The sequence below is a fragment of the Epargyreus clarus genome, unplaced genomic scaffold (genome assembly GCF_041222505.1).
Source record: "Epargyreus clarus isolate Ecla_fem2 unplaced genomic scaffold, WU_Ecla_fem_2.2 ptg000034l, whole genome shotgun sequence".
Lineage (NCBI taxonomy): Eukaryota > Metazoa > Arthropoda > Insecta > Lepidoptera > Hesperiidae > Epargyreus > Epargyreus clarus.
In genome coordinates this window covers 8,735,597-8,761,727 of record NW_027332239.1, presented here as the reverse complement: position 1 = coordinate 8,761,727, position 26,131 = coordinate 8,735,597, and the positions used below count along the sequence as shown (strand labels likewise).

At 33.2% G+C, this 26,131-nt stretch overlaps 3 protein-coding genes across 3 annotated transcripts; 2 read left to right on the top strand and 1 right to left on the bottom strand.

The window, feature by feature from the left end:
* The first annotated feature begins 1,027 nt into the window (after nt 1–1,027).
* Nucleotides 1,028–6,433, top strand: LOC140755927 (UBA-like domain-containing protein 1). The gene is made up of 4 exons (XM_073091284.1): nt 1,028–1,347; nt 3,036–3,113; nt 3,851–4,111; nt 4,520–6,433. The coding sequence occupies exons 1-4, from the start codon at nt 1,237–1,239 to the stop codon at nt 4,544–4,546; spliced, it is 477 nt and encodes a 158-aa protein (XP_072947385.1). The 5' UTR covers nt 1,028–1,236; the 3' UTR covers nt 4,547–6,433.
* Nucleotides 6,434–9,224: 2,791 nt separating this feature from the next.
* Nucleotides 9,225–11,154, bottom strand: LOC140755986 (uncharacterized). Its single transcript, XM_073091359.1, has 2 exons — nt 11,010–11,154; nt 9,225–10,356 (listed from the first exon to the last, which is right to left on the bottom strand). Exon 2 carries the CDS (start codon nt 10,347–10,349, stop codon nt 9,732–9,734), a length of 618 nt encoding a protein of 205 aa, XP_072947460.1. The 5' UTR covers nt 10,350–10,356; nt 11,010–11,154; the 3' UTR covers nt 9,225–9,731.
* A 1,280-nt stretch (nt 11,155–12,434) lies between these two features.
* On the top strand, nt 12,435–25,744 carry Apt1 (Acyl-protein thioesterase 1). Its single transcript, XM_073091280.1, has 5 exons — nt 12,435–12,784; nt 12,865–12,896; nt 12,992–13,205; nt 19,907–20,080; nt 25,317–25,744. The coding sequence occupies exons 1-5, from the start codon at nt 12,734–12,736 to the stop codon at nt 25,506–25,508; spliced, it is 663 nt and encodes a 220-aa protein (XP_072947381.1). The 5' UTR covers nt 12,435–12,733; the 3' UTR covers nt 25,509–25,744.
* Nucleotides 25,745–26,131: the final 387 nt, after the last annotated feature.

Here is a 26,131-nt window from a genome sequence, read left to right as displayed (position 1 = left end):
AATTGACATGATCACAGAGTATGTATATTATATTGTAGCGCTTATTTATAGTGTAGTGATAAGGAGAACCAAAGAGTATAGTAACCGGTATAGGAAACAATCTCAAACACTTCAAAATGGCGCTAGTGTGGTGGTAATCGAAAGTACAATAAATCGAAACATCGATGTATCGGTAAAATTTATGATAATTTTTAAATAATGATGTTTTTAGTTCAACCAAACTCAATAATAGCAATAGGGCATTTTTATACGAAATAAAAATGACTTGAATTTACAAACCTATTGCTTTTTAAAAGGCAAAATTACAAAAATATTAACGCGTACTACTGCGGGACGATTACATGATTTATGTTGTGTAATTTCGAAAATGTGAACTTTATTTAAAGCAAACAAAACAATTCACGAGATTGCAGTTAGTTGTAAGTTAAATTTAAAAGTTAACAGTTAAATTTGTTTAGAAAGTGCAGGAAGCGTGAAGCAAAGAGTATACTAACCTATACAGGAAGTATTTAGGGTTAGCGCATGCGCAGTATATCAGTGGCAGTATAGATATAGTATCATTATTTTACATCCATTATTAATACTTAACCCATCCAAGTTACCTACGAAAGATCGAATTTGAATCGAATTTTATATTCTGAAATTTTCAAAATGTCGATCATTCCTTTGGCAAAACCGAGGCAAAACCAAAGAGTATAGTAACCTATGCTGGCAAGACATATTTATAAATTGGTTATTAATAACGGTCGTGAGTCTATCCCTATTATAATTTTTATTTCATTCGATAACAATAAAATAATATCTTGAAAGGGACTTTAAATTAAATAATTTTATACACTGCATAATTTGTCCAATACAATTATAGAAATATGTAATAAATATAGTACTTCTTTACTACTATGAATTACATTAAGTTAAACAAATAAGTTACAAGAATAACTTACAAGATCTTCATTAAAAATATATATAATATTTGTATTTATCATCTGTGTAATTGACACAGAGGAAGGGATACAACTAATACAAGGCCACACATAGATAAAGTTAGCGGACTATAGCGACTATTATGTAAATGTTGTTTGTCTCCTTTGCTCCTATAGCGAAACGAAACGACGTTTCGTATGTTTGCCTTCATGAGCTAATAAACATTATATCTTGCTTTGCTTTGCTACAGCCTACCCATAGTAAATCTTCACTGTCGGTGAACTTATATTTGGTTCAAACAAATAATATACAATGGATTCAGCTTTACGGGAACAAGTTATGATAAATCAGTTTGTGTTAGTTGCGGGATGTGCTCGAGAACAGGCTAAACAACTTTTACAAACTGCTCACTGGCACTTTGAGGTAAATTAGTGTAATATATGTAAACAAACAATAAAATCATGAAATGGCTGCTACATAACTCGTATTTTGCGATAGCCTTCAAGCTATTGTTAGTATAAACGGGCGTATATGTTGGATCTTATTATAATTGTATATAGGTGAAATTGTTTTGTCTTTGTAATCTGCAAAGTACTGGGCAATTTAAACACGCATTGATAATAACAAATTTAGCACGCAGTTTGTAAATAAGATCACCATAACATTCGCATGACACATCTGTTATTGTGAGAGATTACATGTTTTGCAGCATTATAAATTACTGAAAATCGATCTTTATATTTACTAACATAAGATAAACTGGTCTCATTGCATTTTTTTAGATGTAACCTCACTTTTATGTAGTTTGTTATTATAACGTCTTCTAAAAATATTACAAATAAAATAGGTTATAATTTTATTGGCACCTAAATAGCAATGGGATTTTTATTCCTTAATTACATTTATTGATTATTAATTGTAAAATATTAAAAAAAATGCTTTTTTAAATGTTCATTTCAATGATTTGTTTTCTTTGTGAAAATAATTATTTATAACAATTTTTGATAATTCTTTACTTGAATTTCAAAATTGGTTTATTCAGGAATGAACACAATATACTTTTTTATTTACACCCTTGTGTACCAAATAAATGTCTTCAACCCCTTTCAGATACTTCAATATAAATATGATATGACACTTGTTATGTTTTAACTATTTACCGTTTGTAATTATAGCAATAGTTATTCAAATTTTGTATTGTCATCAAATCTTGATATTTGTTTAAATTTTGAATGAATCTAACCGTTAAAAGTGGTTAAATATAGAGTTCAAAGATTCCGTTACATGTTAAAAAATAGCAACTGTAAAAATTAAATATTTCCTAAGCAACATTGATTTGTTTTAAAACAAAATTATATTATGATGGAGCTACATTATATAAATGAGATGCCATATGTTTTCTAATAGACACTGATTACATATATGTGTTTATACTTGTTGGTATGTATCCCCCATGTTTGTCAATATTTGTTGATGACAATCTTGGGAGCCGCGGTTTGGATCTTTGGCACACATCTCTGAATGTTCTATCTATATGCATATTAGAAATATTTGTAACTTGCAATTACGGTGAAAGGATACATTGTGTGGAATTGTATATACTAGAGAGTTAAAGAAATATTATTAAAAATCCCAAAGAATTATACCAATTTACACTTGCCAGGTTGGTTGGAATGAATTCAGATTTAAATATATTTGTAGCTTATATCTTCATAAAAAATTAATATAAATTGCCTGCCTTCTGGTAATTATTGTGCTTATTCTTATGTGAAAACATAAATATGTATAATAAAGTTACCCTTTATAATATCAGTTGAAATTATACTCCAAGATTTTGGGTTATATGGAATATCAGACTTTAATTGGAAAACAATATAATATTAAAATATAATATTCTATTATACATAAGTTATAACTTCCTTGTATTTTATTGTGTTATTGATAATACTGTTGTACAATTTCTGTAACATACATGGATGTTAAAATAAGTTTGAAATCTATATCCCTGGATGGTTACTGCCCACACACACACTCTCCTGTATTTATGGAGTTTTCTACAGTACCTTACTTCTAATATAATAATAATTATAGTTAATCATATCTCTTTCCAGACAGCCTTATCGATATTCTTCCAAGAAGTGGCCATACCTTCAGGTGCAAATGGCATTGCAGCACCACATTATCACCAGGTAATGTATTACCTGATAGTATGAACTGTAGTTCATACTAGTTACCAATCAAAGTGTAGAAAAGTTAAGTTAAGCACTGATGTTAAAAGGCATAAATACTATATACTTCTTTCGTACTTGTAAAAACTTATATTATTTTATTATTTATTTTATTACTTTCATTGTTTCTAACACATAAATATTGTAAAAATAAAAAATCTGACTGATTAAAAATAAAAGTCTATGTTACTTCCACAATTTAGACGTATCCGTCACTTCATAACCTCTTCCATGTTTAGATGCGATCTGTGCACTCACTACTTTAGTATTCTTGGTTGGGATACAGTATTACAGAGAAAATTAATAATGCTTGGTAAAGTTCGCACCAAACGTAAAGGTAAATGGCAGTGATAGCCAAGTGGTTAAGAAACTCTGCCTCTTGATTGAGAGGTCCGAGGTTCAAATCCCAGGCACGCACCGCTGATTTTTCAAAGTTATGTGCGTATTAGAAATTAATTATTACTTGCTAAACGGTGAAGGAAGACATCGTGAGGAGACGTGCATACCTGGGAGATTTATAAAAAATAAAAAACAAGCTCAAAGGTATGTGAAGTCTACTTATACGCACTTGGCCAGCGCGGTGGACTATGGCCTAATCCTTCTCATTATGAGAAGAGACCCGTGCCTAGCAGTAGGACAGTATAGAGTTGCTGCTGCTGATGATGATGATGATGATGATACGTGAACACCATTTCCAGCAACTGATGACGCCGTGCAACACGCCGGCGACCCCGCCGAACTTCCCGGACGCGCTGGCGGCGTTCTCGCGGCTGTCGACGGCGGGCAGCCCGAGCGGCGCGGGCGCGCACGGCATGGCGCCGCCCGTGTCGCCGCTCGCCACGCACCCGCCGCCCACGCACCCGCCGCACACGACGCATCCGACGCAAATGCAAATGAACTCCTTCCCCGGATCGCCGAATCCGCAAACGAGCTATTCACCGCTCTCGTGTTCCACTGCTGTTAGTAGATTTTGACCTATATAAGATTTAAGTAGGAAACGAGAAGCATGTAGATCATCTCATGGTAAGTGGTCATTATCGAGGACCCAACGTGGAGCCGGGGGTGTCACCGCTGGCGACTCATGCCGCTCTGTTGTAGCTATTAAAATGCAAAATACTAACAAATTGTAGATTATATCTAGTATCGAAAAATGAATAACTACCGAATCGATGGTATCAAAATCATTGATCCTATTGATTGTATGGTTCTGAAAACTTCGATGTTATTGAGATTTTATCGTATAGTTGTTTATTGAATTGCACGCTTTTGTGAGTATCCCTTGGTTGTCCAATGTCCATAGTATTGAAAACTAGTTATGGAAGATTTATAAAAGTTCGCTAATACTAATGCCGATTTTATGTTTTCAGGTATGCAGAGAACAGATGCCAAGATAAATTGCAGATAGTAGGTTAGAATTGTCTATAATTTATTTTTCTAAATGGTGCGCATTGTGAGCTGTGGACTTGTGAATATTAGTTTCCAAACACCCCATTACAGCTTCGGTTTTGCTGGACAATATTTGGGGTGCTATAGTCAATCATATTAGACCTTATATTATCGTCAATGTTCTTATAATGTTTCAAAACTAATTACACTATAAAATAACAAAAAAAAAAATGTTACGTCTTTTGATACCCAATACAATCTATTACTGTGATTATAAAATTTTGGTATCACTAGCAGTCAAATTATCATGATTGTATTGTATTATATAAAGTTTAGTTTTGTTGAAAAATGTATTTTAAGTTCATCACACATCATAACTTCGTTGGAGATTCCTGTTTTAATGGTTTAATGTATTTTGTATACAGTTATGACCCTTACGTTCATTGCAAAAAAGTTTGTTTGAGCACTTATTAAATTTTCATATTATTTTGTATAATATCTACCGTTAGTGATACTTATTTCTGGTGTAAAAGGAATCTCGCAGAAACCATAGTAAGTTGGTTTTATAAGAACAGCTTTTCTACAATAATTATCAAAATTCTAATTCTTTCTATAATGATTTATTAAATTTATTAATCAATTCTTCTTTTAGATTGAGGTTCTTGGAACTCATTAGGTAAATTCTTATACAGTAATATTATATTCGCACCTTTACAAAGTAAAAGGTCCAATGATAGGTTCATAGATATTATGTTTTTCATGGTATTAGAAATTTTAATATTTAATAATGATTTGTTACTAACATTATAGCACTTAGTTCATGCAAGTAAATATCAGTTGGAAAGAACACATGCGTTTATTATTTAATGTATGTATCTTGCGCAGACAAGTTGCATGATTTTCGAAATTTAGCTTTGGCTGAAAGAAATTTCTAGACCACAGGTCTTATAGCACGTTTATTGATTCATAGATCTGTTATAAAGAGATAAAAATAATTTTCTTCAATATATTTTTAAATCAAGTAAGTTGTATTAATCATTAATGGATATTTTTTACTCAATCTGGCACCTATTTGCCCGTCTATATTATATTAATTCACGTAAGTATAATTTTTGGTAGTATTTCAGAAAATTCGATTATCAATTGATTGGGTAATCGTCCTAAGTCACTTATAATATCGATGGTATTGTTTGCATAATTACAAGTAATTTGGTGTATCTCGATTCTGTTTTCCTGCGATACTAATTATCATTTCTTTTGAATTCCGTTAAACAACAAGCCTTCTATTGCAATGTAAATGGACCCTAGAAAATATGGAAATCATGAAATACTTGTCTAGCGTCAAATAATAGCCGAAATGATTATCCTGTTATCATATAATAATGTTTGTGCTCAAAGTATCAATTTGATAACTCGTTTTTAATGTACATATTATTTTATACAAGTACGGCCCTATGCCTTTGGTTAAATCAATATCGGTGTTGATTAGGCGAAGTTAGGCATCTATTTATAAGGCACTATTTTAATATACATTGAAAAGTGACAACATTAAAAAGTTATTAGGTACTACGTGCATTACTGTTTAAGGGTGTAAGCTAGAACTTACTTGGATTTATGAAATGGGCAACCGCATTGGACGGCCGCACGCGCAGAGCACTATGTAGCTGCTCATACGTTTTTCAATACGAAAATGCGAGTACGCCCCCCAGTTTTAGTCAGTTTTAGTGGACGCCCTTATTATGCAATACATAAACAAGTAAATATGTACCTGTTAAGAAAATTCGCTAATTATGATCAACCCTTTACTGCAATCAAATGTTTTTGATTTTTACTTTTGCATCGACTGTAACTTAAGAATTAAATTTGTACAGCATAAATAAAAATGAAATATGGAATGTTTGTTTTAATTCTATTTATTCAATAAATAAAAATTATAACAATCAATATCATCATATTACATGGTTAATTTTTCAATGTTACTGCTTCATATTACATAATAACAATTATGTGAAAAAGCTGAAAAACCCACAACCAGAGATTTAGTGAATGAATGTTTCATCTGTGTTGAAGATTCTGTCGATTTTTTACCAAAATTGAAAATTGACGGAACATATTTTGTCTGAAATTTTGCCGAATACAAAACTGCAGTTGGTCAGTAGTACAATCAGCAAAACTTAAATAATAACTTCATGCATAGTTAATTTATAACTTTGTTTAAACTTTGTTTGTCTTTCTAATGATGGGAAAACCATTTGATGATACAACAAGTATTGCATAGCATTGGTGGACGTTATGATGAAAATTATAAGGAGTCTGGCAACTTTTCATATTCTAATCTATCAATAGATAGATCTGTCATAATTTTTGGTGGCACCACATCAGAAACCTCATCATTTCCTACTGAAAATTGCTGCTCGCTGACTTTGGTGCTGATAGAATTTGAATGTTCCCTCTTTTTAAATATCAGCTGTAACAATCAACCAGATAATAATATTGTATTATTCTATTATTAGTATTATTGCATTTACAATTCAATTAAGTACCAAACTAACTGGTTGTGTGTGTCATCGTAGATATTTTAGCAGTGTTGGTGCATTTGTAATATTCGATATTTGGGTAAGAAATATATATTAAGTATAGAATATTTACCTTGGGAATTGTTTCCAGTACTATCTTAATTAGATAATTTAAATTAAATTAAAATAAGATACTTTATTTTATGGGATTCACAAACAAAAGCTTACTGAAATGCCCATGGTTAAACAGTCTTTTAAATTTTAATTATTTATGAGAATAGATCAGAAAAGTATATTTTCAAATCCATACGAGATATTTTACCACCATACCATACCACCAATTTTGTTTTATATTTTCAGTATTTGTTAATTTTGTTATTATGGCAAACATCATAGTAAATGGATTGTGAAAATTTAAACTGCCTTCCTCTAACATTTTGTTCTCAGTATGAAAAATGATTATTTGTATGGTTATATTATGGTTTAACAGATAAGAGCCCTGTGACAGACAGGACAGACAGCTGAGGCTTAGGAATAGAGTTCCATGTTTACATTTTATTTAGTTATGGAACCCTACAAGAGCAATTTTAAAGTCATAGGACAAATTCATTTCTTGTTTCTTTTTAGTCATAAGAAAACGTATAGTGCAATCACCAATATCACCATTAATAACAGATTGACAAGTAAAAGTTTATTTAGTTTTGTCATTTCCCTAATAACGTGATACCCTTTGACAAGTAAAATAGATAAGTGTTTGATAAGTAATTTACTCATTGAAGTACTTACCTTATAAAATAAAGGTTTTTCATAAAGCCATACGCATAAAACAGACGCAACAGCTATAGTTATTGAGAAAATTAAGAAATTTGTAGAATAAGTAAATGCGTGTAAAAATATACCCCAATCACAATTAACATTTAAATTCTGCATTGTGATTGTGTAGAGAAGCAAACTCTGTCAATATTCATGTAAAATATGTTCCGTTATTATGTTCTCAAACATATTTGACTAATAAAAATGTTTGATTATTTGATGCTTTTATTTATTTATACTTCATTACTTTTTGCGTAGAAAAATGAAAGATGTCAATTATGACATGTTTGCTGGTGTCAAATTGACAGTCAGGTTGACAGTAGTGAGTACATTGCCATTTATTGGGCTTTTTTTTTTTTTTTTATAATATATGAGTAACAGACGAACATGCAGTCCACCTGATGGTAAGTGGCTACTGCCGCCCATGGACATCTGTAATCAACCCCAGATAGAATTAGATATTCCTACCTGAGGTCGGCCACAGATGCGCCGCTACCCCTGAGGACTAAGCTGGAACGCCTCGAAAAAAATGTCTCCCTTACCACACCCTTCAAACCGGAACACAGCAGCGCTTAACACTGCTGTTTTTAGGCAGAAATAGGTGTGGCGGTGGTGCCGCCGGAGTCGAACCACAAAGGGTTCTACCACCTTCAATTGGGCTTGGATACTCACTCGCAAGTGGTCCCAGAATAATGACGAACGTGTAAACCAGAGTGTAGTAACCTATATTGGTGTAATTACTGAGCACGATGAGTTGAGAATTTCCAAACCTTTTTATGCGCGCTAAAATGCTATTATATGGAGAACGGATGAGCGTCAAAACGAGCACCTGCTGGGTTATTTTACATATACGTTTCCAAATCTATTTGTTAGCACTCGCCGAGTAACTTACCCTGACATTCGTTTTAACTGTAGTGTGTATAGCTTGCTATTTATAAACGGCTGTGGATAGTCCCCTGCTCTAATAAAAAGCAAACGGGCATGAGTTTTCGTCTATGTAGATAGATGTTCGATCTATGTAGATATCTGTATAGATATTTGTACCGTGCTAATATTATAAAGAGGAAAACTTTGTTTGATTGTAATGAATAGGCTCAAAAATTACTGGTCCGATTTAAAATAAAAATCTTTCACCATTCGAAAGCTACATTATCCACGAGTAACATAGGCTATATTTTATATGAAATATTTGATAAATAGTTTTTGAGGAGGTACAAAGTTTGCCGTGTCAGCTAGTATGTAATATAATCAATGTATTTTCATTAGTATTTTAACACTTAATAATAAAAAGTTTCGAGAATCTATAAATAGGCAATGAAAATCTTAGCTTTATTCCATTAATTGAAAAACCATCCCACTAATTTAGATTTTTTTATTTTTGTATTAGTTAAATTTTGTCACATTCTCTAACAATATGAAGAGACAGGTATATGCATTTAAAAATATTATCTCATTAAAAATGTAATAATGCCCTAACATTTATTCACTTTGTAACAGTTTGATGCAATATAAAATCTTATAATCCATGACATTAATATAATCTGAAAAAGAACTCATACACCAAATATCCAATTAGGGTCCCAGCAGACATGCTACTTTTAGCATTGTAATCAATGATTTGATGCTTTTCAGAAGCAGCAGCAATCAAAAACTATATTCCGCACAGTTTTGAATGTCGGTTACGTAAACAATGTGAAAATTGGGATGCAGTATAAATGCAGTTGTTAAAGCCTACATTTTCGATAAATGACTGAACAGCCAGTTGTCAAAATTCAATACAACATCCATATTATCGCCAAAATGCAAATTGCCAATGCTTAATGTAGCATGTCTGCAAGTGCCCGTAAAGCTTATTTTAGTCCTATTAGATGTACATCATTTCAGCCATTGATGACATTTTTTTTGGTATGTGTACTAGAGTCTCAAAATAGCTGGCCAATTCGTCAATTGTGACATCACAAGGCGGATTCAGTGCTTGCTGTGAACAAGAACTTGACTGTCCCTTTTCTGAATGAAAATCCTTAGTCTGCTGCTGTTTATTATTTAAAACATAACACCTCCACCACTCTGTGGTTTCATTTGGTTGTGTAGATGTATTTGTTCTGTTATTCCCATCAGTTGATATGCTTAATTGGTTACAGTTGTCTACAAGTGTGCGTAAGCTTAAAGACTCCGAATTTAAATCCTGATTAGAGGCAGGTGGTGTAACTTCCTTGCCAGTAAATTGATAGTCATTTTTGCAGTATGTCTGTGGCAGTTTCAATTTGGGGTCTTTGAGTATTCTATGTTTCTTTTTACAAATAGACATATTTTTATTCTTCTTTAGAGATACACATGCACATTTATTATTCTGAAAGTTCTTTGTACTGATAAACTTTTTTTGTTGCGGTAAATTAATGAACTTAATATTTTTGTTCACTTTACTGGGCTCTATTTCCAATTTTCCCATTTCCACTCTTAATAATATATCTTCTTTTGCCATTATGGAACTGAAACAAACCGAATATACATTATTACAATATTTATTACTTTCATTCTTGGCTAAACTATAAATTTAACATTTGACTTAACAGTCCAGGATTCAAAATGTGCAACTTATGTTTAGTACATTCAAATTAATGTAAAATGTGTGCAAAGAAACTAATAGACTTTCATAAGTATAGAAATACTCCACAATATTTACAATATTAGTTTAGCAGTGGACCAACATCTAAGTCTTCTTGCCTATGCGTAAAAGGAATGATTTCAAAAGGGTTTAGCTTGAAAATTATTGTAACAAAAAACTTTTTTGCGTAGATGTTCTACGCAAAAAAGTCACTGTACTAATTTAAACTAAATAAAAACTTATTATAATTATATTGATGGAACAATATGTAAACAGATGCTAAAAATTTGTCCTTCAAAATAGTGACAAATATAAAAAGGGTACATTTATTCAATTAAAATTAACACTAATAATTAACACGAACAAGCATAACTCTTGTGTAAGGTAACAAAACAAAAGAATGACAGACAACTTTTTATCAGTTTACTTTGGAATGAGTTAACAATATGAATGACTGCATAATATTAAGGAATAAGGGTTCATACTTCTTTAGCATGTTATTTAACGAGGAAACTTTCAGTACAAATATTTACTTACCTTTAGCATGAATTAAGCTTGTTTTTAGTAAATCACAAGTAAAATGTTCCACAACAAAACAAAATATACGCACGCATCAATACAATATGTACAACATAATAACCTACAGATAAAGTAGGAAGTAAGGTATGAAAAACAGAGTCTATATCGAATTAAATACAGATAAAATATCATACCACATTTAATTTAGACACGTTAAGAACACCTTAGACGATACTATTCTTATAAAAAAGTTTAATATTTTTATCTTAAGTATGTAGTCGTTAGTAAACAGTAATGTCTAAATAGCATGTTAGACAGCGTTGTCCCTGAACCATATTATCGGCTTTCGTCTGATCGTCTATATAAAAGCATCACATACACGGTGAATTTTTCAAATGGCCCTACGGGGCCAAATCCGAAACTATAAGCATTTTTTCTAAAATGCTGAAAGGAATCGAATGTTATACGAAATGTTTAAATTGATGAATGGCGGGAACTTAGCTGCCATCGTAATATGAAAAAATAAGTATTTTCTTAAAATTGCGGCTTTTCTTCCCAAGAATTTACTCCTTATAAACGACATTATCCGATAACGGAATAAAATAGGGTGTTTTTTGTTGCTGTTTAGTTTTTATCAAAATCTGCCTTGTAATTCCTTTCAGCATTTTTCGGTAATCCTTATATGTCATGGTCATAACATCGAAATATTAGTTGATTAACCAACAAATACGACAATGTTATGATTTATGTATAGTCCTAAAGAATTATACATAAGTTATATGTTATGTAAAACCCTTAAGGATTAGTATGCACATGTATGGAAAAAATATGTATTTTCTTCAAAATTTTCCTTTTCCTTTAATTTTCACGTAATATTACTTCCCAGAATTTGATCAGCAATACTATAAAATAGTGGAATAATATAGAGGGGGATTTTTTTTTCAAAACGAACTCGTTCAATTCCCAGCTAGGGCAAAAAATATTAACAAAAGTAATGATGCGGTTTCCTTTTTTACAAAAATCGGCCTCGTAACTCCTTTCAGCATTTTTCGCTAATCCTTCTAGTTTGGAATTTGACCCAAAAATTCACCCTGTATAAGAGTGGTCACCACGAATAACGTGTAGGAAATGTGTTTTGTATAAGTTATGATTTTTAAACATAATAAAAATAACTTTAAATGTGATCACTACTTTAGTGTTACTTGATTTGATTTGATATTGTCTAATCAGAAATTAAATTTTGTGATACGATTTTATTACAAAATTACATTTCTTTATTATAAAATGAAAAATTCTATACTCTATTTCATGTGTATTTAATCAATGCAATGTGTGTCACGGCTGTGGTGTCGTCTATACGAACTCTAAGAAATGTAAAAATAAGCAACTATGTCACTATAAAGAACATTTAGTCTATATGTTCTAGATATCTATAGTTGCATATTGTAAATTACAATTTACCTATTTACTTCGTGATTTTATGCATTCGCGCATTATTTAAATAGCATACCGTTTGGTAATTTTCACTTTAACTTAGGCTATAAGTAGGTACGGGGGCTCTTAATTTAAGCTCAGAATTTCAATTTTTAATCCGTTCTGTCTCATCATAGATAACATAACAAATCTCTAGAGGTTTGTCTTCAAACTTCAAATCTCCTTCTCCATTGTCATTGGTTTAATAGTGAAGTAGGCGTACTGCTGCCGCAGTTTGTAGATTGTATTGATTTTCACGTAATCTGATAATGGAAGCGAATCCTGTAATTATTGCTGCTACAGCAAAACAAACGGCATCTGTGAGTACATTGTGGCTAACATTGTGCAATGAATGTAAGTAAATGTGGAGAGTAAATTATTAACTCTTAATTTGTTTCAGCTTATATTTTTACATGGTCTCGGTGACACTGGGTTAGTATGTTTTCCGATAGACAACGTCATTAGTTTTGCGCGGATAAGTATTGAATAATATATAGGACGGTGTTAAATGGTTGTTTTCGATTTAGGCACGGTTGGGCGAGTACAATCGCCGCGATCCGAGGCCCTCATGTAAAAGTGATATGTCCTACGGCTTCCACGATGCCGGTAACTCTTAATGCGGGGTTCCGAATGCCTTCGTGGTTCGACCTGCGGACGTTAGATGCCACCGCTCCCGAGGACGAGGAAGGCATAATGAGGGCGACTAGTCTCGTCCACGGAATGATTGCGGACGAAGTCAAAGTACGTACTTGTTATCAATTGTAATCACTTAACACTAATCACATTTATCACGCAATTTAATTATCACTTGTAAACAGATAATATTATGTGCATCCTCATAAATCAAAGCATTTATAATTTACTCAAAAAATTTTACAAAAAAATAAAACCGACTTCTATGTCACTACAAAGTAAAAAATAATTGAAATAAATGTTGGTTTAATACATATTTCTGAAGTTGGCGCTCAATATATTTCGTTTGATAATGGCGTAAACAGCGTGTCTAATATGAGCGCCGACTTCAGAAATATGTATTAAACCAACATTTATTTCAATTATTTTTTACTTTGTAGTGACATAGAAGTCGGTTTTATTTTTTTGTAAAATTTTTTTTTTCACCCTTTTTAGTGATGATATGTTACCGTTTGTATTAATATTATGTAAAATTGTATAAAGGTGATCATGAATAAAGGTAAGGTCTGAATTCATACGAATTGGACCCACCCGCTCGCAGGGCGCTTCCGCGCCCTGCTCGCTTAGTTTTATATTGCCTTATATGTTTCAACCTAACCTAACCAATTCAATACGAAACACTATAGGCGAGGCTACATGCAATTCTATATTGTTTGCTAGGTTAGGTTGGAACAGAAAAGTAAATAAATCAAACTAGGTGGTAAAACTCTGCGAGTGAGTCGGTCCAATTTACCTTAATTCAATAGTTAAGGAAAACTACAGCGTATTCATTAATCATATTTTATATTTGTAAGAAGTGATTGTCAAGTTACTGTTGTTTAGGCCAGCAGTGTCCCTGCGTCACTAGGATTGAAGACTTTACGGTCAAAGTTATCAGGGTTAAGACCTTGAATTTTCATCCTGTGTCTGCTTAGTGACGTTAATACATATATGAAAGCACAAAATGGCTAACTCCTGTGGTTTAACTTGGAAGCACACCAGCATTATCAGAGTGAAAGAGTTGAAGGTCATTTTTTTCATTACATGTACCTGCTTAGGACCTGTAAAATATGTGTGAAAGCACTAAATGGCTTATTCATGTGGTTAAGGCTGGAGGTACCTCTGCATCATCAGATCTAAGGAGTTGAAGGTCAAATTTTTCATCATATATCTCTGTCTACCAACTTCATTACAACAAATGTCTAATCTATATACTTTACATTGGAAGCACCTCTGCATCATAAGGATTGAAGAATTGAAGTTCATATCTTCCATCATATGTCTATACTCAAAGACCTTATCATATATTCGTAAGCTCCAAATGCCTAACTTGTATGGTTGAGGCAGGAGGCACCTCTGCATTATCAGAGTTGAAGAGTTGAAGGCCAAATTCTCCATCATATATCTCTACCTAACAACCTTATTAAATATCCATAAGTTCCAAATGCCTAACTTGTATGGTTGCGGCAGGAGGCACTTCTGCATTACCAGGGTTGAAGAGTTGATAGTCGAATTTCCATCATATCATGTTAATCTAGATAATCAATGTTCATTTAAAGTTTCATGAGAATTGAGTGGGCAGAAGGAAAGTTGTTATAAAATATGTAAAAAGCAGGGGTAGTGATGATGAGTTCCACCCCATTACTTAAGTTCTTATCATCAGAGCATACTAATGTTAAAGTAGGAAAGTACCGCAACAAAACACCCTTTCATATGAAAAAAAGAAAATTGAAATTGGTTAAGAAATACTCGAGTTATTGAAGTTTATATCGGGAAAGAAAAGAAAGAAATCGGGTTTTTCCAATTTCCCGGGAAAACTGGCGAAAATTTTTAAATTTCCTGGGTAATGGGACCCCCTGTGAAACTAGCCGCATACAATGGTGTATGAATCATGTCGATCGGTCGCGGCATCGTGAAAAAATCGCCGAACAAACATAAAAAAAAAAAATATATACGGTCGAATTGAGTAACCTCCTCCTTTTTGGAAGTCGGTTAAAAATACTGCATAATGTTTTCTTTTAATCATGAAATATAAATGTTTCCTATCTTGCATGAGCATCCAGTAACATCTAGTAATTCACAACAAATTGTCTGGAAGTTATTTGCATTATTAATTAAACTCCCATACTATGAGTTAAAATTAATGTTTATAGTTAAGTTAAACCATTACATCTATTGTTTGGGTCTAGTGAGCATTTACTCAAAAATTTGTTAAAAATATATCCTATTAAAATTCCATATTCTTATAATTTAGTCTAGAATCTAGATAGATTTTCTCTTTTATCAATCTACCATGTAACTACATTAGTTGGATATAAGTTCTGTACACCCATTCCAATAGGTAGAAGCCTGTTTTTTTAAAGGGTATGTGTTTAAAAACATTAGTAATTTATTTATCTAATAACACAAAGCAATTAAACATTACAGAAACATTTAAATATATAATTCACACATAGTTTATTATAAATGTATATTTTTACATAAATGAGAATGACTTGTTAAAAAATATAATGCAGCATAAGCATATGAATAATGCAAAGAATGTGTAAAGCTATACAGGGTGAATCTCCATAAAGTGCACATATTGGAACAGGTAAAATTAAACCGCATTTTGTCGACAAAAAAAATAAAAAAAATAATAAAAATTTTTTTTTTTGGGTTTTACGACCTTTGAAGTTTTTTTTTTTGGAATTGTGCACCTAAAGTAAATAAATCGCTATAACTTTTGAACTAAAAGAGTTATCATGTTCAAACAAAAATGACAATGAATGCCAATTATAGGCCGTACTGATCCATGAAAAAAAAATAACAAAAAAGTTTATCTTCCCAGAAAAAAATAGTCAGATTAGTGTGAAGAAAGCAATTTTTTTAGGTTAAATTTCAGTAATAGTGAATTTCCTCAAAATAATCTAGGCTTTTTATTTTATTTTTATTATTTAATGTAATTCTACGTCGTATTAGCTTTCAAACACTAAAAAAAGCATGCCTCTAACTTAAGTATAAAGTTTCCTACGAGCGCTTAAACAAAGGCAGTTCTTAAGGGTGTTGGTAATTAATAACATTTTTAATACAAACTAGTGTTTTTTTTTAAATTATTAAATATTTATTTTATATACTTTAATATCGTCAAAAATAAGAAACAACCATGAATTTACCATTAAAACATATTTTTGATAGTTTCCTTTGTTTATATTTTGGACATCTAATTATGGGTCGGACTATACCAGTTTTATTAGGGCGCACGTGCGTCGCGTCTTTTTTGAAACGTTCCCAGCAAACTTTATACTTGAGTTAGAGGCGTGTTTTTTTTAGTGTTTGAAAGCTAATACGACATAGAATTGCATTAAATAATAATAAAAAAATAAAATGCCTAGATTATTTTGAGGAAATTGATGATTACTGAAAATTTTACCTAAAAAAAGTGCTTTTTTGCACTAATCTGACATTTTTTTCCTGGGAAGATGATTTTTTTTTGTTTTTTTTTTCATGGATCAGTACGGCCTATCATTGGCAATCATTGTTATTTTTGTTTGAACCTGATAACCCTCTTAGTTTAAAAGTTATAGCGATTTATTTACTTCAGGTGCACAATTCCCAAAAAAAAATCAAAAGGTCGTAAAACCCAAAATAGTACATTACAATACGAGGACGAAAAATTTTTTTCTGACAAGTGTGAGTTTGCAGGCCGAGCCGCAGGCGAGGACTGCAATCACACGAGTCAGAAAAACATTTTTCGTCCGCGTGTTGTATAAAATTTTATATTACGGGGTCGGAAACGGGGGTTTTGCGCACGCGAAGCGTGCGTAAAACGTCCATTTACGCACGCCGTGATATAAAAAATTTTTTTTAATTTTTTTAATATTTTTTTTGTCGACAAAATGCGGTTTAATTTTACCTGTTTCAATATGTGCACTTTATGGAGATTCACCCTGTATACAGGTTGATATTTCCTAGTGTGTGTTGCTGTCCTAACTAATGTAAAACTAAAAGAAATGGCGAAAAATACTAAAAGTAGTTATGAGGCTGATTTTTGATAAAAATGAAAACTGCATTATTAGATATTTTTTAATTTATTTTATATCACGGCGTGCGTAAATGGACGTTTTACGCACGCTTCGCGTGCGCAAAACCCCCATTTCCGACCCCGTAATATAAAATTTTATACAACACGCGGACGAAAAATGTTTTTCTGACTCGTGTGATTGCAGTCCTCGCCTGCGGCTCGGCCTGCAAACTCACACTTGTCACAAAAAAATTTTTCGTCCTCGTATTGTAATGTACTATTCCTAGCCATGAAACAAACAAGTTTTTCTTTTATTCTTTGAACTTTTTTGTCTTTAACAGAAATCTTTTATAAACCAGTCATTATTAACATTAAGATTGTATCTATTTAACAGACTTTTATTAGCTTGAGTTGTATCTATGTATGTATGTATGTATGTAACAGAATCTTTGAGCTCAATTTTCACCCATTTCTAAAAGCTTGATTAATTTTAAACTTTGCTCATGTATCGCACCGATGACAATGCAATAATTTGATAACAGTTTCCCATTATCCTTGATAGGACCGCCAGGATTAATAAAATTAATTCCCCGATTTATGAGTTTGTGATGGGCAAAAAAAATAAAAAACACTTTTATTGCTAATCAAACTAAAAACTTGAAAATAATTTTTAATGACAAAGAGTTTATACTACAGTAGTAGAATATCGAATAATCAATCATAATGAATCACCTCAGAATAAAATTTAAGTTATTAATGGAACAATTCAATTCAGAAGCGTTTCGACTCGGTAAAAAGTGTGGGATGCTTGATATTTTAAATATAACAATCATTATTTTGGCAACTGTCTACGAGAGGATAGTTATGAACCGCAGTAAAAGCACTTTATTATTAACTAGTTACTGTTGATTAAGAAAAAAAGATAATGATAATCCAATTGGAGATGGTAATTGTTTTTACAAATTTTCAGTGCGACAAATATCACGACTGATACCTAGTATTTTAATTTTGCACGAATATAGAACTTATGTATTCATTATTCATTGACATTGCCAATTGACATTGCCACAATTAGCTCTATTGCAAATTAGAAATAGCTCTTAATGAATACTAATATATTGTATTATAACAATACGGAATTCTATATATTGACTCTTGAAAAGTAATCCTTACTAAGCAACATTGCGTAAACTTTACAGGACAGTAATTTAAAGTTAAGATATTTAGAAAAATATCCGCCCTAATTATTGGATTAAATTATTTTAATAGACATATTATTTTCAAGTGAAAAATTATATAGTCTTTTTTTTTTGTAAAAATTAAGTTCTAATCACTTTCTTGTAAATTTTACCACAGAAACTTAGTAAAGATAAACCTTCAAGGGTTGATGTATGTATTAGTTATGGTGTTATTGTAATAGTTTTGTTATCAACACTTTATATAAGTAAGATTATAAATATGATATTCTGGAAGGGAAGCATAAGTAATTTCTAAAAAAGTAATTAGTAAGTATTGACTAAAGGGGCGTCTATTAATTACGTGAGGCGTTTAGGGTGGGGGTGTGTGTGTGTCGTATTTTATCACGTATTTTTTCCCACAAGAAACAAAGTAAAATTGCGAGAAAATAGTATTAAATTACATAAAGTGTGATTGTTCAATAAAATATAAATTTTTAGAATCAATTTTGTTTCAGGGGCATCCTTACTGGCCCCAAAGGATATTAGCATAAAAGGGCTTCAATTAACAACTCCATTGAATCCAATTCTGGGAACTCAATTCAAGATACCTTTCTTTAGTGGCACATAAATAATATGTTATGTAACAATAGCTTACTTCCAATGTGGTTGCATGGGCATAGCAATAATTTTGTAATGGGGGATGTACTAAAGTAGAAATGTGGTCTGATTGGTCCAAGATAGAACAAATGAATGTCAATTATTTTAAATTTTCTTGTTAGTCTTTGAAATCTGTCTGCAAAAAAACTACTATTTAAAAATTTTGGTGGTAAAAAATTTACATACCCGAATATGAAAGGAAACAAAATGTTATTGATGCTTTAAATATAATGTCAAAGTTCCTTTTACAAGGTTACTAAGAACTAAAAGTATTAAAATGCAAATAAGGTATTATGATTTGCAAGGGCAGTTAATACATATTGCAATTGTTTTCATATTATTAATATTTAATATTTTGCGGTAATTTTTTACTTAAATTACGTTTCACATTTTAGTGTTTCACCTTTACATTTTTATATGTATGTTTAATAATTACGACTTTGAGTTTTTGGTAAATTATATTGTGTATTACATTTTGTGGTGGGTGACATTAAATGTAGGGAATATTCTATGTAATAGATGTTTTATCTACAATTCAGTTAGGTTGGGGGTCTGAGTTCTAAACCCCACTTCTTATTTGGAGCCATCCATATAACGGGCACCTATGTTACAAGTAATCACATTAGTGTGTGAGATTTCCCCTTTAGCAATTAAAAAGAAATTATCATAATCATTTATTAATTTGTCAGTAAGGATTACAATATAAGTTGTTTACAATTTGGGAATGATGTTTACTGTACCAAATATTGTCGTATAAGTCATAAACAAAAATGTTGCTATCTAATTAACATTGCAACAATAAATATTATTATAATTTCGGTTCTAATATTTTACTTAACGTTTTAACATGTGGAAGTCATGTCATGAAATATAATTAATGTAAAGCCCCTTTTTCTAATGCCTTATGATAATCACAGATATTATAATTACAGGCGGGGATCCCAGCTAATCGGGTGTTGCTGGGCGGGTTCTCTCAAGGTGGTGCACTGGCACTCCATGCTGCTTTGACTTATCCAGAACCATTGGCAGGAGTGATGTCACTTTCCTGTTGGCTGCCAAGGCATGCTCATTTCCCTGATGCCGTCAAGTGCCCAACAGACTTACCAGTATGTATAGTCATATTTTTTGAAAATCCAACACTAAAAAATCATAACCTAAAGTCAATACGATATTGAGTTTTTTAACATTGGTGTAATAAACAAGCGTCCATCTGAGGGCAAATGGACATGTGTAACCAGCTCAATATAAAACTAGTTTACCTGAGGCTAAAAACATATAGATTGCCACTTTTGAGGATTAAGGTGGTCCTCCGTTTTTATTTATATCAGCTGGCATCTACCCTCTCTCTTCGATAATAGTCCTACCACTTTCCTCAGCTAATTAATAAAAAACACGTAAGAAAATTGGTTTAATATAGTTTATTATAGTTGTAAGCGTAATTAAACAAAATTCAAACAACCGTAGAGCGAAAAATAACTTTTCCTTTATAATAATAGTTAGTGCTCCTCCATTCTGTTTCAAGTGTGATGAAATTTAGAAATAGTGATAGTTGCAGAGGTGTATCTATTGATTCGTTAGTTGTAGCAATGTCTTCTAAGCAATCTCTAAGACTCCATTCTAATTGCGTTTGTTTATGCTCATGGGCGGAAGAATCTCCTCAGTTGTGGTGTGTGTGTGTTTTTTTTTATAATATAGGAGTAGCAGACGAGCATGCAGTCCACATGATGGTAAGTAGCTACTGCCGCCCATGGGCATCTGTAATCAACCCCAGATAGGATTAGATATTCCTATCTGGGGTCTGCCACAGATGCGCCGCTGCTCCTGAGGACTAAGCTGGAACGCCTCGCCAAAGTCTGTCTCCCTTACCATACCCTTCAAAACGGAACAGCAGCGCCTAACACTGCTGTTATTAGGCAGAAATAGGTGTGGCGGTGGTGCCGCCGGAGTCGAACCATAAAGGGTTCTACCACCTTCAAATGGTAAATGATGTGTAAATGGTTTTGTAAATTAAATAAATAAAAACATTACATAACATGTTTTACACGAGTAAAAGGAATTTCAATTACAATACATATACATATGATATCCATATCATTAATAATGTATGTATGCAAGTAGTGTACGTAGTCAAAGCGTTTCGCCGTCACCGTGATCCATGCAAAAGGGTCTAAGTAAAGGGGCAGACAAGTTTTACATAAGTAGCAAAGTGGGGTAGGGGGGTCTTCATTCCCTTACTTTTTATAACATGGGAGCCGTGGGGGACATGGATGGTGATTACGTCAGCATTTTTTAAATTTGCTAATTTAGTAGATTCTCTAATAAGCTAATTCAAATGTTAACCTAGGAAGAGATTCTCTTACTTTCGCTGATAAGCGGTGGGAGAGGAGGGATAAAATTCTGCTTATGCAATACCGCTCATGGATATCTGTAATCTACCCTAGATAAGATAAGAACCTGACGTCGGCCACAGATGCGCCGCTACCCCTGAGGACGAAGCTGGAAGACCTCGGAAAAGTATGTCTCCCTTACCAAACCCTTCAAACCAGACTACAGCAATGGTTAACACTGCTGTTATTACGGAAATAAGTTATTTAGTATTTCTGAGTCCTACCAATCTGTAGACGTTGTCATATGTAAATGTGTGGGTGTTTACATTCAATGCCCTGTGTAATGAAGGTTACTGGATTTGTGATATTGGATTACAAAGTGGCGTATAAACGTCACTGGGGTAAGATACGAAATATCTGCACGGTGCAGTGTAATATTGTGCTTGAATATTTTATTTTTCCATTCCAAAAATACATTTTTTTTGTTGACGAGGGAAAAGCGAGGGGAAACCTTCAAAAGGTACCCGGTGCCGTGGGAGCGGCACAGGGTTATGTGGGATTCTTCCCGCATTAAAACCCCCCCGGTGGCCGTCCTCAGTGTTACTATGAGGACTCCGGGGTCTCTTACGGAACGCAACCGGAGTCCTTTGAACGCATTGCCCCTTCGGGCTCCGCCCAGATGAGTTTCAGGGCTCGCCACACCGTCTGGTGTTTACGACGCTATGCGACCACACATACCGCCGTCCTTCCAGGGGTCGCTTGCTAGACGCTCCCACTTTCGCCGCCCGCAACCCCGGAGCCCCCAATTAGTCGCCTCTTACGACAGGCAGGGGATACCGTAGCCCTATTCTGGTCGAGGAGCTACAGGGACATTCCAAAAAACAAAATACCTAGTCTATGATTTTGAACGGTGGTATATTAAATAACAGCTTGTAAGTATAGTTTTATTTAAGGGGAGAACAACAGGGGTCGGCGAAAAATAAGATCCACTACTGTCTGAAACTTTTTATTACCCTACGCTAAGGGTAAGGGGGGAATAAGTACATAGTGATAAAACATATGTCCATTGTCCATCGATAGCTAATGTAACTACAATAAAAAAAATATTTGGAGATGAAATGGCTGAAAATATACTTTCTAACATTTTTGAGTTCACTTGCCTTTCATCATTGACTAAGGAAATTAAAAAGTTAATATTTGTTTCCTAAGATTACTACATGCTAAGTACTTTTTGATTACATCCACTTATGCCCGTTACTAACCAATATGACCAAATTTTGTGTACCAAAGAAAATTTGTCAATTTCTAATATGAAAGAATTGTCAAATGTAAAGATCTACATTTAGGAAAAATGTTGGATAGATGAGTTATTAATAACGGGCGAAAGGCTATTAATTGACGTGTGTTGTACCACTGGCCGTCGAAATACCAATTTTTCGAAATAGCGGATTTTATAGGTATGATAGGTCCAATACAAAAATTGTCGATGGACTCTTAATAAGTCTAATGTATGCGTTTTACGCATTATAGAATTTCAGTGCGTACGTACGTAAGTCATTGAATTTCTAATTCGTGATTGCTGTTCATTACGTCTTTTAATACGAAGTCATATGTTATTGTGCTCCTTTGACCTAGTATGTCGTCAGTGGACTCTATAAATTATTAATGTAAGTTTATGTATGCTTGCATCTATTCACAGTTATATTTTCCCTAGTTAATTCAACTTGCTTTGTTAGGTCGTATGTACCTATGTATGTATGTATGTTTTGTGGCAAGGGAGACAGACTTTTCCGAGGCGTTCCAGCTTAGTCCTCAGGGTTAGCGGCGCATCTGTGGCCGACGTCAGGTAGGAATCTTATCTTATCTAGGGTCGATTACAGATGTCCATGAGCGGTATTGCATAAGCAGAATTTTATCCCCCCTCCCCCACCGCTTATCAGCGAAAAAAAGAAACTTTTCCTAGGTTTACATTTGAATTAGCTTATTAGAGAGTCTACTAAATTAGCACATTTAAAAAATGCTGACTTAATCACCATCCATGGCCCCCACGGCTCCCATGTTATAAAAACTAGGGGAATGGAAGACCGACCGACGATCTGTGGCCGACCACAGGTAGGAATATCTAATCCTATCTGGGGTTGATTGATTAGATGTCCATGGGCGGCAGTGGCCACTTACCATCAGGTGGACTGCATGCTCGTCTGCTACTCTTATTGTATTATAAAAAAATGTACCTATGTGATAGACAAATCTCGCAACTGTTTTAAACCAGTTAAACCCAATCGATTGAGTTGAAATTTTGGTACAGGTTTGGATGACAATGTATGATAAGCTTAGTGACAACATTCTAGATTCGATACATATATTTGATATTTTGGATAGCCCAATATGGCTAATTATTTATATGCACCCCAGATGGGTATCAATGAAAGGGTTTTCTGAGAAGAATACGAAAAAGTTTGTATTTAAAATCAGTTTTTGATATACATTTGTTTTATTTACTTACATATTTTTTCTTAAAGGATTGGTGTTCTAAAAGCACTCAGTCCGCCGTCCGTGGTAAGAGGCCACGACGTCGCTTCGCTGTTACGTCCGTTTTTAAGTCTGCCTATATACCCATATTTCAATTGATCTAGGATTTTTTATGAGGGACATTTTTTTTTGTAATATATGAGTAGCAGACGAGCATGCAGTCCACCTGACGGTAAGTGGCTACTGTCGCCCATGGACATCTGTAATCAACCCCAGATAGAATTAGATATTCCTACCTGAGGTCGGCCACAGATGCGCCGCTACCCCTGTGGACTAAGCTGGAACGCCTCGTAAAAGTCTGTCTCCCTTACCACACCCTTCAAACCGGAACACAGCAGCGCCTAACACTGCTGTTATTAGGGAGAAATAGGTGTGGCGGTGGTGCCGCCGGAGTCGAACCACAAAGGGTTCTACCACCTTCAAGAATTGTCGCCCAAATAGGGATAGGTCGCCGAACGAAATAAAAACCTTTCCGACTATCCATTGCATAGGTACTTGTATTTCTTTGAAATTTTGCTGCCCCCTATAACGTCATGAGTGAACTGTTTTGGGAAGTAGGGCAGTAGGGTGTAGGTACGGGTTAGTGGCCCATGTCAGATGTGTTTCATACCTCTCATAAAACATCCACCCCTTTGTCACGTGCCCTCAGAAGCACGGAAACGCGCGTCAAATTTTGACTCGAGCGGCCACCCAACATTTTTGGATTGGAACTAAATAAGTAAAACATTTCTTACGCCAGAAGAGTTTTAAGTCAACATAGTCACAAGTTGTTTGGCTATGATTATATAATAGTGTAAAAAACAACATGAAAAGTATTTTTGTGTGTTAGATTAAAAATATTCTTTACGATTTGCGATGATGAAAGAAGTAACACAAAAACTGCGACTCATTTGGCGATTCTTTTGGTATTCCAAATGTTCATAGCTCGTATCGCTAGGTTTGATTATAAAAAATATGGCTGGCAACGTATATTGATTATGTAACGGACAAAATGACACGCATAAATCACAAACTCATTCTTCAGCAACAAGTGTATTTACAAAGGTATAAATTATTTATGTTTTACTTCATTATAGCATACGTTTTTCAATTCTTACTAGACATTTATCTACATTTACTGATTAATTAACGCTTTAATTAATAAAAACATATAAATAAAGTAGTTCCTAAAATCCAGTTAAATATTTTATTTCATTGGGATATTTTAATATTTTTTAACTATAAAAAAGATTTTGTTGCACATATTAATGCCATCGCATTATCTCGTTAGTAATAAATTTCGGATTTCCTGGCTCGTACTTTACTGACTTCCCTAGAGTTTCCGGGTTATTTTTGCATTCTGTAAGATTATGCATAATTAAATTAATAATGGTAAATATAACTGTTCTTATTGCAGAAGATACAATGCAGCTGATGACAAATATGAAGTGGGAGCGACGGAATGTTAATGTGTTAGTAAATAAAATAATCATTTTTGTTTTAGATATTTCAAGCCCATGGTGACTGTGATCCAGTAGTGCCATTTAAATGGGGACAGATGACTGCCTCGTTCCTTAAGACTTTTATGAAAAATATTGAATTTTCAACATATCAAGGACTATCTCACAGCTCCTCCGAAGCTGAACTTAAAGACATGAAAGCATTTATAGAACGAACATTGCCCGCAGTAAAATAATTTGATTAGGCTATGCTGAAACTCCAACAAGTACCTACTTATAGATTACATTTTTGTTTGTAAATTAAATACACTGTCTGTATATGAATTATATACTAAACTCTATGCACTTATTTGGCAGGAATGTATCAGAATACGGAAAATATAGTAAAACTGTGATGGTCCTTAAAGCAAATTACTTTTATCAAACAATGCATTATGTAAGATTAGCTATGGAATAAAGTTATTTAATCACACTGTTCTATTTTATTTACCAAACTAAGTGTAGTCATTTACTTATACCAAAATATGACAAGTAAGTGCTTATATAATACTATTGATATTTTCAAGTTGCCGGGTTGGTGTAATACGAAACTAAGGGCGTATTATATATGTATAACCTAATGTACGGGTGCACGCTCACTTGTTTGTATTAAAAAATAATATGAGCCGGAATAATGGGGCCTTTTTCGATTAAAACTAAAATCGCAAAATTAAATTAGCCTGAACTCGAACGGCTTTATTTTCAAAAAAAGAAATCTGATTCTAGTTATCCAATTCAGGAATTTTGTTTGTTTTTAGTTTATTATTTGCTTGAAATAAACACTAAACACACCAAATAATAACTTTTAAAAAGTATTTTT

Excerpts from the sequence above, each read along its gene's own strand:
- Apt1 (XM_073091280.1), top strand. The coding sequence starts at position 12,734 with ATGGAAGCGAATCCTGTAATTATTGCTGCTACAGCAAAACAAACGGCA. Across the intron at positions 12,897-12,991 it reads CATGGTCTCGGTGACACTGG|GCACGGTTGGGCGAGTACAA; the intron begins GTTAGTATGTTT and ends TTTTCGATTTAG. Across the intron at positions 20,081-25,316 it reads AGTGCCCAACAGACTTACCA|ATATTTCAAGCCCATGGTGA; the intron begins GTATGTATAGTC and ends TTTTTGTTTTAG.
- LOC140755986 (XM_073091359.1), bottom strand. The coding sequence starts at position 10,349 with ATGGCAAAAGAAGATATATTATTAAGAGTGGAAATGGGAAAATTGGAA.
- LOC140755927 (XM_073091284.1), top strand. The coding sequence starts at position 1,237 with ATGGATTCAGCTTTACGGGAACAAGTTATGATAAATCAGTTTGTGTTA. Across the intron at positions 1,348-3,035 it reads CTGCTCACTGGCACTTTGAG|ACAGCCTTATCGATATTCTT; the intron begins GTAAATTAGTGT and ends ATCTCTTTCCAG. Across the intron at positions 3,114-3,850 it reads CAGCACCACATTATCACCAG|CAACTGATGACGCCGTGCAA; the intron begins GTAATGTATTAC and ends CACCATTTCCAG.